The 13,630-nt window shown below is 51.6% G+C and overlaps 1 protein-coding gene across 4 annotated transcripts in view; it reads left to right on the forward strand.

The window, feature by feature from the left end:
* The window catches only part of DPP6 (dipeptidyl peptidase like 6), a 1,060,979-nt gene that overhangs the window by 932,858 nt on the left and 114,491 nt on the right, over nt 1-13,630 (forward strand). For all 4 annotated transcript variants that reach the window (XM_045166493.1, XM_025292131.3, XM_025292128.3 and 1 more), the window contains exon 8: nt 6,950-7,070. In XM_045166493.1, the coding sequence (XP_045022428.1) occupies nt 6,950-7,070 (121 nt within the window). The remainder of the gene's footprint in view (nt 1-6,949; nt 7,071-13,630) is intronic.

The following is a 13,630-nucleotide window of genomic DNA, read 5'->3' on the forward strand; positions in this document are numbered from 1 at the left end:
CAGAGCCAGCGCCCAGCGCCCTGCCCGGCTCTTTGGAGGTGCTCACACGCGCGTCTGTGGCGTTGATGGTGATGCTCCCGAATTGGACAGGAGCCACTAAGAGTCTGGAAAACCCTCAGTGATTCAACAGCATTGCCGCCGCCACCCCCAGCATCAGTGCATTTCCAGACTCAGACACCAACTAGAGGCACAGACGGCCACTTCCTTGCCCAGCCGAGCAGTAGAATGGCCAAAGCAGGGGCTCGGAGAGCAGAGTAAGGAAAGAATTGCTCAGTTCCCGAAATGAGCTTGAGCAATCGGAGAGCGATTCTCAGCACCTTGGCGTGCTGACCTAGGAGACAGCATGCGTCTGCACACATATGCATCTGTTGTTCCCCTTTAGATCAGAGGCTGCAGCTTCCCACTGGCGTCAGGTTCTGTAGACACGGTTTGAGAAGGCTATATGTTCTGTCCAGCATCTTTCTCACATAATCTACCCAAGAAAAGTCCCTCTCGACGTGGTTTTCTGACTGTGGGTGCAGCCAGCCTCTGCCCCCACCAGGAGAGCACAGGGCCTCCCGAGCAACTTTGGGTGTTGCTGTTCAGTCTGAAAATCTGATAAACGAGATATTCGCATTGTTACCAGATTTCCTTTTGTTCTTGGTATGAACACTTCTGTATGGTCAGTACTTCATGCGGTTCTCTGGCCCACCTGTTCGTCTCCTCCACCCATTTTTTTTTAATTGATCAAGGAGCAGGAGGCATGGTTTCTACTCATGGGAATTTCTCCTTGGGAAATGGCAGAGACCCCGCCAAGTCCTAAGACGCACACGAGAGCATTTTCATTGTGATAAAAACCAGAATATATGTCAAACAGCAGGGACATAATGAAATAAGCTACGGTGTATCTCCTAAAAGGCACATCTCAGAGCATGCTTAATGATGTGGAAAAGCACTTCTGATATAGATTCTCAAACAGTGTGCAAAACCATATGTTATGTAACTTTAGCTTTATTAAAAGTAAATTTTATACCCCACCCACCAACCCTCTCGCGTTGTCTCTCATCTAGAAGGGAATAAAATACCAGACAGTCTATTTTATCAAAAATAGTCCTGTGCCGTGTATCGGTGTGATTGCAGGGTTGTGAGCTTTAACTTTTCCCATATACGCTACAGAAATGCTGACTGTGGACAGTCAGAGGTCGGCGGCATTTGTTGTCCCGGTTTCCACCTCATGGTCGGCCAAACTCATGTGTGATTTCCCACCAGTCGGTTTGCTTTTCAAAAAGATAATCCCAGCGGCGTTGTATTCACCCTCCTGTGGGTGTTGGCGAACATCCTTCTTGTCACTGTTGCGTAACAACTTCACTCCAGTGGAGACCCAGTCAGTGCTGTCTCCTGACCTGAACTCAGGCAACATGGGCTGTTCCAGGAGCCTGATGGCTGCTCGGAAACACCCACAGGGACTCTTGTATCTGCCAAGCAGAAAGGTCGACTCACACACCTGGCACCAGCCTGGCACCAGCTCGGCTCAGCAGGGTGTGGACAGGGGCCGTTCGTCAGCAGCTTCTCCTGGGTGTAGCCCCCCGGGACTCCTCGCGGCCCTGGGGGTTCCCCTCCGCATCCCCACTGCCAGGTGACAGCGCAGGACCCAGGACCCCCGTGGGTGGGTGTAGAACCCCTCCTTATTCCCCTCCCGAGCCGCCAGGTGCCCAGAGGGATGCGCCTGGTGACTGGAGCCGCGCACCCGGAGAGGCCACGGCGACGGCTCCTCCCGGTGGGCGCCGTTCTCCTCGGCCAACTGCGCCGTGTCAGCAGTGGTGTGCGCCCCTTGCAGCCGCACCCGCCCTGACCAGTGTCCAGGCAGTAAGCAGCAAGTTAACCAGAAGGTCGAGTTCTGTGCAGAGGCCATGCAGCTCCGAACGCAGGAGGGGTGTCCAGTCCCTCTGTCACAGTTGGTGCTTCTGACTTGCTGCTCTGTGGCCCGTGGACGAAGCCCTTCAGGGACCCGAGGTGACGTCTGTAATACACGCAGAAGCTAAGGCCAGGTGGACACAGGAACCTGATGGGCGCCAGCCTCCCCAGGTCAGCTGGCCTCTCCGTCAGCCATTTGCTTCTCCTGCACAGTCTGCTGAAGAATGCGTTGGCCAGGTTTCAAGGTCTAGAGGCAGAATTTCCATGTTCTGGTGACGTGTTTCATCCGTGTGCAGTGTTCCAGTGGCGTGGGTCAACTGTGTAGGGTTTCCAGTGGGAACAGAGTGAACACAACAGGGACGATCCCGTTTGCCGTAGGAATACAGCGTATCATCACTGCTGAACCAGTGGGTGCTCCTTGACCACCCGAACCATTCCATCTCGCCCTATAAAGTAAACTAATGTCCTGTGTAACAGGATCTTTCATCCTCCCTTATTGTGGAAATGTTAGTAAAATTGTGCTCGGTCAGGAAGCAGGGGAACTCAAGAGAAGAAGCAAGAAACAAGGGGGATAGTGACCACTCCAGGAATGTGTTCTCGAGAGGGGCAGTTGCTGTGCCATGTCAATTTTGAAACCCGGGATGAGTGATATTTGGGGGTTTTAGCTGGAATCCAGAGAACTGTTTCCCCCTGAATAGTAATGTGTTGGGTTCACTGTGAATGTTGACTTTCCCCTTCAGGATAGTCTCCTTTCGATTATGAGTGTGGTAGTGGGATCACTAATTAATTTGCTGAACGTCTTCTCCAGATGTCAGATACCTTTGGACTCAACGGGCTTAAATATGGAGGAAATCTTAGGGATCATCCAGTCAACCTCGTGTTTTGGAGATTAAGTTACATGAGATTAAGTTACAAGGACAAGCTCAAGGACAAGGTTGAGCAATGGACTCAGAACTGGATGTCTAGCAGTCTCAGCTCGAATTCAGGTTTCTATTTCAAGTCCAGCATCCCTTCTGTTTTATCATCCACTGGAGCTGTGCTGCTGCCTTTCAGTCAAGCCCTGAGCTGGGCAGTATAGCTCCCTTTGGGCCTTGATTTTCCAGAACCAACGGCTATCGTGCCATTGTTGTGCCATCGTGGTGACTGTCCCATCCCTGGCGTCCTGAGATGACAAGCTCCCCTTTGGGATCCATGTGTCTCTAGGCTTTCTTGTAACCACCCTGGGAACACGTGGGTGTTCTTCCTGGTCACTTCCCCCAGGAATCCTCTCCTAACGCCTCCAGGCAGAATAAAACTTTGTCCTGATGAGACTAACCACAGAAAGACTAGCGGGTGTGTTATTGAGCCCTGACTGCTGGGCACTGTCCTCAGTGCTTTGACATTGTCAGCTCACTCAGCCTCATGCCCACCGTAAGACTGGGCTCTGCATTTATCTCATTATTGTTTTGTTGCTTCAGTCATACCCAACTCTTTTGCAACCCCATGGACAGTAGCCTGCCAGGCTCCTCCGTGCATGGAATTTCCCGGGCAAGAAGACTGGAGTGGGTTCCCATGTCCTCTTCCAGGGCATCATCCCGACCCAGGGATTGAACCTGTGTGTCCTGCATTGGCACATGGATTCCTTACCACTGAGCCACCCAGGAAGCCCATGCCTTTATCTCCAGTGACAGATAAAGGGACCTCTGGGAGTCCAGCCCTGGCCCAGTCCCGCAGCAGGTCTGTGGTGCTCCCGGAGCACGGGGTGTAGACACCCTTGTGGGGCCTGGAGGGGACTGAAGCTCTGTAGAACCCAGACTCCCATTGTAAACGTGAACATCTTCAAAGCAAAACGTGTTGTTCCCTACAACTTGTTCCCTTTTGTTTTCCTTCCATTAAAAATGCAGCCAGCGTGAAAATGGATTTAATATCTATCATAGCAAATTTTACTTATTCAGAATATTAATTGGCTATGGTCTGACTTGATTCAAAAATGCATTGTTAGGCTTAGAACTCATAAAAAGAAGTTAAAATTTCATAATACATCTTTACCCTTTGGCAAACTCGTAAGAACAGCTGCAGAAATTAAACGAGGATGTGTACTTGTGTCTGGAAGTTTTCCAGCTCATTTCTGGTTGAAGTGAATGTTTAAGAGGCAGGAGGCCTGAGCAGGAAGCTGATACTTGACGTGTTTTCAGCTCCATCCTTTCGTGAGAACCGTCTGTGGGAACTGCCCTTTCGGCATAATTCTGTTTAAAATGTCAATATTTGCACTGTTTCCTATGCTTGCAAAACACCCTCTCACTGGCCTCGTCAATGACACTGACAATATATTTTTTAGAATTACTTAAAAAAAAAAAAAAAAGATTGAGTCCTGTTCTTGGTCCACGTAGCTCTGCTTCTATAGACGCTGGAGATTTGCTTCCCCCTGGGGGTGGAAGGCAGAGCATTTAGACACAGAAAACACGCAGAACTGACCAGGGCCTTGTGAACAGGCTTATCCATACTTTAAGAGCCCCAGGAGATGCTGGATTTTTTCCCTGTGCTGCTGTTTCGTAGATTTGGCTGCACATGACCACCCGAGACAGCATATTCAAAAGCAGAGACGTTATTTTGCCAACAAAGGTCCGTCTAGTCAAGGCTAAGGTTTTTCCAGTAGTCATGGATGGATGTGAGACTTGGATTGTGAAGAAAGCTGAGCACCGAAGAACTGATGCTTTTGAACTGTGGTGTTGGAGAAGACTCTTGAGAGTCCCTTGGACTGCAAGGAGATCCAACCAGTCCATGCTAAAAGAGATCAGTCCTGGGTGTTCATTGGAAGGACTGATGCTAAAGCTGAAACTCCAATACCTTGGCCACCTCATGTGAAGAGTTGACTCATTGGAAAGGACCCTGATGCTGGGAGGGATTGGGGGCAGGAGAAGGGGACGACAGAGGATGAGATGGCTGGGTGGCATCACCGACTCGATGGACGTGCGTCTGGGTGAACTCCGAGAGTTGGTGATGGACAGGGAGGCCTGGCGTGCTGCAGTCCATGCGGTCGCAAAGAGTCGTACACGACTGAGCGACTGAACTGAACTGAACTGGAATCACCTGGAGTGTTTCTTTAAAATACAGATGCCAGGGTCCCACCCCTAGATTCTGATCCTTAGGCTGGGCTCCTGGACCTGGCAGTAGGGTTTTCAGAGCTTCTCAGATCATTCTAATACACAGCCGAGTTTGAGAGCTGCTGACCTAGACCGCACTCCTCCCCAGCCCGAGAATTTGGGGTTGACCCAAGGTCAGAGCTGTAATATCCCCCAGGGCACCCCAGTGCTGAACACGGGTCACCCGGCCAGCAGCTGGAGGCCCTCTCTGCCTCCTCCACGACTGCACTGGCCACAATCAGGGCATCCTCCCCCCCGTCCCTGCCAGTCCGCCTCCATCCTCACTCCTGCGGTGACAGGCTGACGCCTGCCTGTCCTCCCTGCATCCATCTTCACGGCCCGGGGCTCACCTGCAGAAGACTCACCCCAACCCTGGTGCTCCCTCCTCAAGCCTCAGCCAAGGCTTCCCGCTGCCCCTGGGGTCCTGTGCCTGGCAGGATTCTGATCACTGGGAGTATGTGCCCAGTTCCCCCAGCCCCCAAGCCCTGCCTCTGGTTTCTCGCAAGCTGTTTGCCCCGTGTCATCTCATTTCTCTGCCCCCTTTCCTCGTCCTGCTCCCTGTCCGGATCGCAACCGAAAACCCACTTTCTCGAGCGCTGACCCTTGCTCCAACCCAGGTGAACCTTGAGGACGTCCTGCTCTGTGAGCTGAGCCAGACACAGAAGCACCCACACTGCACTTTTCTAGTCTATGAGGTCCCTGGAGTCGTCAGGTGCCTAAGACGCAGAAAGTAGAACGGAGGATGCTGCGGGCAGGGACTGCAGTTAGTGTTTTATGGGGGCGGGGCTTTAATTCTGCAGGATGCCAGGAGTCCAGGAGATGGCGGTGGGGACGGTTGGAGGACAGTGTGAGTGCATTTAATGCCACCAGACTATGCGCTGAAAAGTAGCCAGGGTGGCAGGTTTCATGTCAAGCATGTTTTACCACAATTAAAAAAATATATACTTTTCAGTCACTTTCTCAGGCCTGTCCTTTGTCCTAAGTTAGCAGTACCATCACATGTCCCCACGTCTCCACTTGTCCCCATCAGAGCATTCTCCTGTTAAAGTTTGTCTTCTTTTCCAGACTGTAAGTAGGATAAAAGTGCATGATATGTCCCACCTCGTCCATCAATGCGCTGTATCAGGATTGGCACAGAGCAGATGCCCACCAAGTGATGGTAGTGTTCAGTCACTCAGTCATGTCCGACTCTTTGCAGCCCCGTGGACTGCAGCACATCAGGCTTCCCTGTCCTTCACTATCTCCCAGAGTTAGTGGGAGATATGAACTTAATGCTCAGATTCGTGCCCATTGAGTCCATGATGTCAGCTAACCATGTCATCCTCTGCTGCCCACTTCTCCCACTAAGTGTTGGTCACTCAGTCATGTCTGACTCTTTGCAACCCCATGGACTACAGCCCACCAGGCTCCTCCATCCGTGGGATTCTCCAGGCAAGAATACTGGAGTGGGTTGCCATTTCCTTCTCCAGGGGATCTTCCCAACCCAGGGATTGAACCCGGGCCTCCTGCACTGCAGGCAGATTCTTTACCGATTGAGCTACCAGGGAAGTCCACTAAGTAGTTTTTAGTAAATGTTGACTGAATAAGTCTCAGGTTTCCAGTTTCCCAGCCCCCTCTTCATAACTTCTAGGGAAAATACAATTGCTAACACAGTCAAGGCAACTTGATGTTAACACCCCCACGGGTTTCAGATCAGTTGTGCAGGTGGTAAATGACAGCATTGGGTGAACTGCGTGTAGTTTGAGGCTCTGACTGACCCTCAGTGTAGATGGTGTTGGAGGCAGGTGAGCCCCAAGGGATCTTGAGACCCTTGTTCTGTCCAATAAATGCACCAGGAAAATGCCTACCAAATGGCTGGCTTTGGGGTTTTAAGAACATCCTGTTTGGAACTGCTTCCTTGATTAATGCTGTGCTTTTTTTCTCTTTCCAATTAGATATTTATCTTTGAAAACAATATCTACTACTGTGCGCACGTCGGGAAGCAGGCCATCCGCGTGGTCTCCACTGGGAAGGAAGGTGTGATTTACAACGGCCTCAGCGACTGGCTGTACGAAGGTACGCGGGGGGCGGGGCGCCGTCCTGTGGGCGCGGCTGCCACTGCTTCACGGCGGTTCGTGGTGGTGATGTGGACTCTGTCGATTAAGCTCTGGTTTCTGGAGCTTCAGCTAAATTCCAGAGGGCGTGTGGAGCCCCAGGGAGCAGCAGGCGGCTGGCGGGGGCCTGCAGTGTCAGTCTCTCACTTGGTGGCCAGGTGTGCTGGGCACCCGCCAGCCTGTGCCATGCTGGGGGTCACTCTGGAAAGGCAGGGTCCAGACTCCAAGGTCCCCTGCTCCCTTTCTGAGAGGCGGAGCACCTGGTTCTGCCTGAGGAAGACGTCAGAGGGTAAACACCCACGGGGCAGGGTGACGTGCTGGCCTGCGTGCATCCATCCACCTCGCTGGATGTTTCCTGCCACTGGGATGCCAGAGGACTCCGGCGGTGGGCGTTACTGAACCTCTGAAATCTGAGTGAGCAGCTCTTTTCTGAAGCAAGCATCTGCCTACAATGTGGGAGACCCGGGTTCAATCCCTGGGTTGGGAAGATCTCCTGGAGAAGGAAATGGCAGCCCACTCCAGTATTCTTGCCTGGAAAATCCCATGGACACAGAAGCCTGTTAGGCTACAGTCCATGGGGTTGCAAAGAGTCAGACACGACTTCACTTTCACTTTCACTTTCCGTGCTGATGAGAACTTTGCTGTGATGGTAATGGTCGTGTATTGATTGCTGCTAGCTGCCAGGCACCATGCTAAGTGCTTTGGTGCCTGTTAGCACCTCATGTCGCCTGCTGTAGTCCAGGCTGCTGTGATACCAATAGACCACAGTCTGGGCGGCCTGAGCACCTTCTGTCTCTTTCACATGGTCCAAGATCAGGGCTCCGGCAGCGCTGATGTCTGGTGAGGGCTCTCTTCCTGGCTTGCAGACGGCCGCCTTCTCCCTGTGTCCTCACAGGATGGGGGTGCGGGGGGGAGAAGGAGGGGAGGAGCAAGCTCTGGCCCCTTCATCTCGCTGGTGGGCCACTCATCCCATCATGGAGGCTCCAAAGGCCCCGCCTCCAGACACCATCACCACGGGGATTCGGTTCCACGTGAATTTTGTGAGGCCACAGACACCCCGTCCATGGCGCCGTCGAGAGCGCATCCTGAGATGAGCGTGTCACAGACGTTTTACCGCGGAGGCAGTGGTGAGGGCAGGTCATCTGCCCGAGTTGGCATGAGGTCAGGGGAGATGCTCTTGGAGGGTGTCACTGTTCAGCTGCAGGACTGCCCTTCCGGGACATGCAGGTATGGACGGGCGCCAGGCTGATAGACAGCTGGTACCCATCTCGACCTTCCCGCCTGAGAACCCATGATCACAGCAGGAGTCCACCGTGCAGGGCTGGACTGGGGGCTCTGGGATGCCTGGGCATGACCAAGCCTGGAAGATCTCATGTTTCGTTGGTGTGGTGCATCCCTTAATCTGGGTTCTGCATTGCAGCAGCTTTTTTATATCCTGAAGAATAAAGCACAGAAACATATATGCTGAGTCCCACTTCCCACTGGAATCTCACTGAAGCCACTGAGGCTCAAGGTTCTGTGACTGGGTTTCCATTTTTTTTAATTGAGATGGAAGTCTTTGACAGTTAAATGCACAGTTCCAAGGCCACGGTTCGATGGGCTTACTAACATGCTCTGTGCAACCCCATCAAGGCGTAGAATGTGGGACTTCCCTGGCGGTCCACTGGTTAAGGGTCCACTCTGCCCTGCTGGGGGTGCAGGTTCAGTCCCTGGTTGGAGAACTGAGATCCCACATGCCACGTGGCACAGCCAAAAAATAAAAATAAACAATAAGAATAATAAAATAATTTCTGAAAGGAAATCCTTCAAAAGACACAGAACACTCCCTCATCTCAGAAGGCCCTCCCTCCACCAAGCCCCTTCCCAGAGGCCACCACGGTCCTGATTCTGTGCAGCTGGCTTCCTGGCTGAACGCTGGAGCGCTCATCACAACGGTCCCCCTCCTGTGGTCTCCCCGGAAGCCTCATGTTTATTCCATCGTGGTCACCACTGCTCAGAGCATCCACGGGTCTGGTTCTGAGCTGCATTCCAGGCCCCAGGAGAATCGACCTTGAGGTTTCACTGGGCTCGCCCGAGGGTATCACGGGACGAAACGGACAGGGTCCACCACACTTCTGCTGTCCTGCGACAGACAGCCTACAGGTGGCAGAGGGGTCAGGGCAACAACCCCATGGCCCCCAGAGCAGGGGGGCACTGGGGTCCCAGCAGGAAGAGCCTCGACCCGCTCTAGGAATAATCTTCTTTAACACTCCATCACCAGGAAATTGAGAATATCTTTTTTAGTATCTTCCTAAAAAAAAAAAAAAACAACAACAAAAAAAAAACTCATTGCCTTGCAATTCAAGGTAAGCTTCTGCTTGAGCAGACTGGTTGAAAAGAAATGTTTCTTTAGGGCATTTACAGGGAATTGTGTTGGTGTGATAACAGGGCCCCAATATTCTAAATCAATCATGGTTGATGTACAGCTCAGTCTGCTGAGTGCTGTTTCTTGGAAGGTTATATACACTGATGCTTAGACTCCTGGAGCCTGCAAAGAACCTCAGCTCCTTTTTAGTAATGGGAAGGTAAACTCTGAAGGCTACTTTTTTCTCATCTGTGACTTAACTGCTTCACCTCCAAATGCTCCTTTTAAAAAACAGTAAGGGGCAAGATTAGAGGAAAAAATACCCTGAAAGCGTTTGCAGGGTGCCTGACTCACTCAGAGATGTTAGTTCTGAGAAGCAGAGCTTACGTAAATTCTGAGCTACTCCACGGCCCATAGGCTTGTTGGCAGTCAGATGCCACATTGATTTGTTTTGTTTCCCAGAAAGGATCTTTTGAACATGTTGAACGTTTCAGAATATCAGGGGCTGAGGAAGAGGAGGAGGAGATGCAGGGGAGTTCCAGGAGCCCCCATCCCTCGAGCCGAGGTTTACATGCACTCCATAGGAAACCCCCTAACTCACTGAAGCAGCCCCCACACTGAGAAACGTGCCCTCAAGGCCGTCTGTGACATCAGACCACGAGCCTCACTGACTGCAGATTCCTGCCCTCACAGTGGCCACACACTTATCTTGATGAGTAAAGTGCATATTTTATTCTTCTGGGCAAATGTCATGCAGTTAAATAGCATTTTGATTTTAATATGAGGTTAAAGATGACTTAAAAGTGTCCCACAACTCTTTCAAGGTTTACTAAGATCAAGTTGGGCTTCCCTGGTGGTTCAGATGGTAAAGAATCTGCCTGCCATGGGGGAGACCTGGGTTTGATCCCTGGGTCAGGAAGACCCCCTGGAGAAGGGAATGGCAACCCACTCCAGTATTCTTGCCTGGAGAACTCCATGGACAGAGGAGCCTGGTGGGCTACAGTCCATGAGTTTGCAAAGAGTTGGACGTGACTGAACAACTAACACTTTCACTTTCACTTCAAAGTTGGTTACCCAGAAACTAAAGGTATATTCAGTTTTTGAGAACTCAGAAAGGGAGATTCTGTTAGGAATTTGTACTTTCCTGCAAGTCTTAGTGATTTTGCAAAGCTCCTAATATGTAAGCTTATGAGCAAAGGGCTGGATTGTCCAAATTTTTATGAAAGGTTCATGGTTTCCAGTGTTACAGAGATGGTTGTATTTTCCAGTCGATACTGTTTACATTAGTTCCATTTTGATCATTGCCATCATATACACGAGGTGTGGTGGGCTTCCCGGGTGGTACTAGTGGTAAAGAACCTGTCTGCCAAAGCAGAAGATGTAAGAGACGTGGGTCTGATCCCCGAGTCAGGAGGATCCCCTGGAGGAGGAAATGGCAACCCACTCCAGTATTCTTGCCTGGAGAATCCCATGGACGGAGGAGGCTGGAGGGCTCCAGTCTATGGGGTCGCAAAGGTCAGACACGACTGAGCGACCAACACTGCTTCTACCATAGTGGTACAGCACAGAGGTTTTGGCCAATAACTTTTCAATAATGAAACTTTAAGTCATTACCTGTTTTGCTGTCTTATGAGACATCCGTACCTCCGCTGCCGAGGCAGTCAGATGCGTGTGTGTGTGTGTGTGTGTGTGTGTGTGTGTTGTTTAGTCGCTCGGTCGTATCTCTTAGCGACCCCATGGACTATAGCCCACCAGGCTTCTGTGTCCATGGGATTTCCCAGACAAGAATACCGGAATGGCTTGCCATGCCCTCCTCCAGTGGATCTTCCCAACCCAGGGGTCGAACCCATGCCTCCTACATCTCCTGCATTGGCAGGTGAATTCTCAAGGAGACAGGGAGTTGACTGGGGAAATGGCTCACATGGGAAGTAATGTTGTCATGACCAAATTGTGGAGCTCCCTGGGGTGGTTTTGAAAATGTGTACTTTCCACGGGAAATATGTTCCCGTAAAGAATTCTTCCCAAATCATCCTGGTCACCCCAATCTTGCCAGATTCCCTAAAGTGAAATTCTAAGTCATAGTTCCCATGGAATGTGCCTTTGTCTTTGACTAAACTTGTGGTTTATTCCATGCTTGGCGAGCGGTGTGTGTGTGTGCTGACCTGTATACCTAGGCTCCCATGTCCCCTGCCCAAGCTCTGTACTTGTCATCAGTGGATCAAGCCTCCGGGGTCCACTGTGGCCACAGGTTCCAGCGGACAGCCCTCACACAGGACTGTCAAATGCAGGTAGAGGACATGCACACCAGGTTTTTATCAGCGAGAAAGTATTTCTGATGCCTCTCACACTGTTATTAAACCACCCCCCATATGCACATTTTGATCCTAATATTTTGCAAAGCTCATGGAGCCCCTCTGAGTGTCCATTCTTGATTGAGTTCTTCAAATGCTAACATCTCTGAAGTACCTGGATCCGGTACTTCAGTCATTAGCAGGCTGCATCCTGGTGGTAGACACGCCCGTGGAGCCTCATTCTGGCTGGACTGATAGATTTAGAGACAGTTGCACGGCCTGGAGTTCAGGGGACTGAGAGTCATGTTCACTTCTGCATGCTTATTCAGACCATGGATTTGTAGCTCTTTGGATGTGGTTGTTGGTTACTTCTCCGATTTACCTGATGGGAAATCTTGGTCAGACCAGGAAATCTCCCAGAAAATTGCCTGCAGCTTGTGGTGGGCTTTACAAAGCCCTCTCATGTGCGAGCGGCAGAGCTGGAAGGGGAAGGGCAGGGTCTTTGCAGCCACCGTGCCTGCCTTTGAATCATAGCTTCACCACGTAAAAGCACCGTGAACCAGAATGAGATCTGAACTCTTTGGGTCTGTTTTCTTATCTGCAAGACAAGCGTGAAGACCATCTAGGTTCCCTCAGGTCATCTTGGAAATTAAATGGACTGACGCGCTTACAATTCTTAGAACAGCCCCTGGGACAGGTGGACCGCAGCTGTTGCCGTTGAAGCTACTGTTATTCTTTATCTTGCAATTTTAAAAAACCAGTGGCTTCCCTGCTGGCTCAGATGGTAAAGAATCTGCCTGCAATGCAGGAGACTCAGGTTTGATCTCTGGGTCGGGAAGATCCCCTGGAGAAGGCAACTCACTCCAGTATTCTGGCCTGGAAAATCCCATGGACAAAGGAGCCTGGCGGGCTACAATCCATGGGGTCGCAGAGACTCGGACACGGCTGAGCAACTGACACTTGAACTTTTCCAAAACTGGTCACATAGCAGGTACACACCTCTCTCGTCTGGCATCGTCAGCACCAGAAGCGTGAACGCGTGGTCCATTCTCCTCCAGCACCAGTGTTGAGAACCACTGAGCTGTTCACTCTTGAGTTATTGTCTCCATATGTCTATGTAGGAAGTGCAGGCTTCCTGCTCCCCCTGGAGAGGATGTCTGTGCAGATACAAGCGTCACCCTGGAACCTTCTCTCTGCATCAGCGTCCCCGAGCTGGAGGCGTGCCCCCTCACCTGACAGCCGTTCACCCTTGAGCACCACGGTCATGTCACTTGGTAAAGAGTGTGCTTCGGGGTGGTTTGTAGACATTACATAGTTAAAAATTCATATTGCAATTCGCTTCTAAAGAGGGACACAGGCATGAAGGTGATGATGAGAATACTGGAATTTAATCAGCCTCCAGGGGAGTCCCCGACCCAGGAGGTGCTGCCTGGACCAGCAGCAGCGCCGGGTGGCAGGCGGCAGACCTCTAGTCCAGTAAGTCAGCGCTTTCGGGGTTTGAAGTGAAATGAGCGTTCTTCCTGGGTAGCCCCATCTCCAGCTCCATGAAGTAGCGGTGACCTTGACTCAGGCAGCAAGGGGTCTTACCTTGTAGAAAGACACAGAAGAGGCCACAGCTGTTGAGTGGGGACCCTCTCGGGCCTGGCGTGGGACGGGACGAGATGTCTCGGTGTTGGCTCGTTGCTTCTGTGCTCTCTCTGACCCCCGGCGAGATGTCCTCCTGTTTCCCTGTAAACATCAGCACAAGGACAGTGGTCCAAGGCCGGGAGTGAGACTGTCAGGCCCCTGGGGAGAAGCTGCCGGCCAGGCCGCATCCAGCTGGCCCCCAAGGCTCTCCTCGCCCCCGGGGCGGGTCCAGCCTCATCTGGATCCTCCACTTCCTTCTCC

The sequence above is a fragment of the Bubalus bubalis genome, chromosome 8 (assembly GCF_019923935.1).
Source record: "Bubalus bubalis isolate 160015118507 breed Murrah chromosome 8, NDDB_SH_1, whole genome shotgun sequence".
NCBI classification, from domain to species: Eukaryota; Metazoa; Chordata; class Mammalia; order Artiodactyla; family Bovidae; genus Bubalus; species Bubalus bubalis.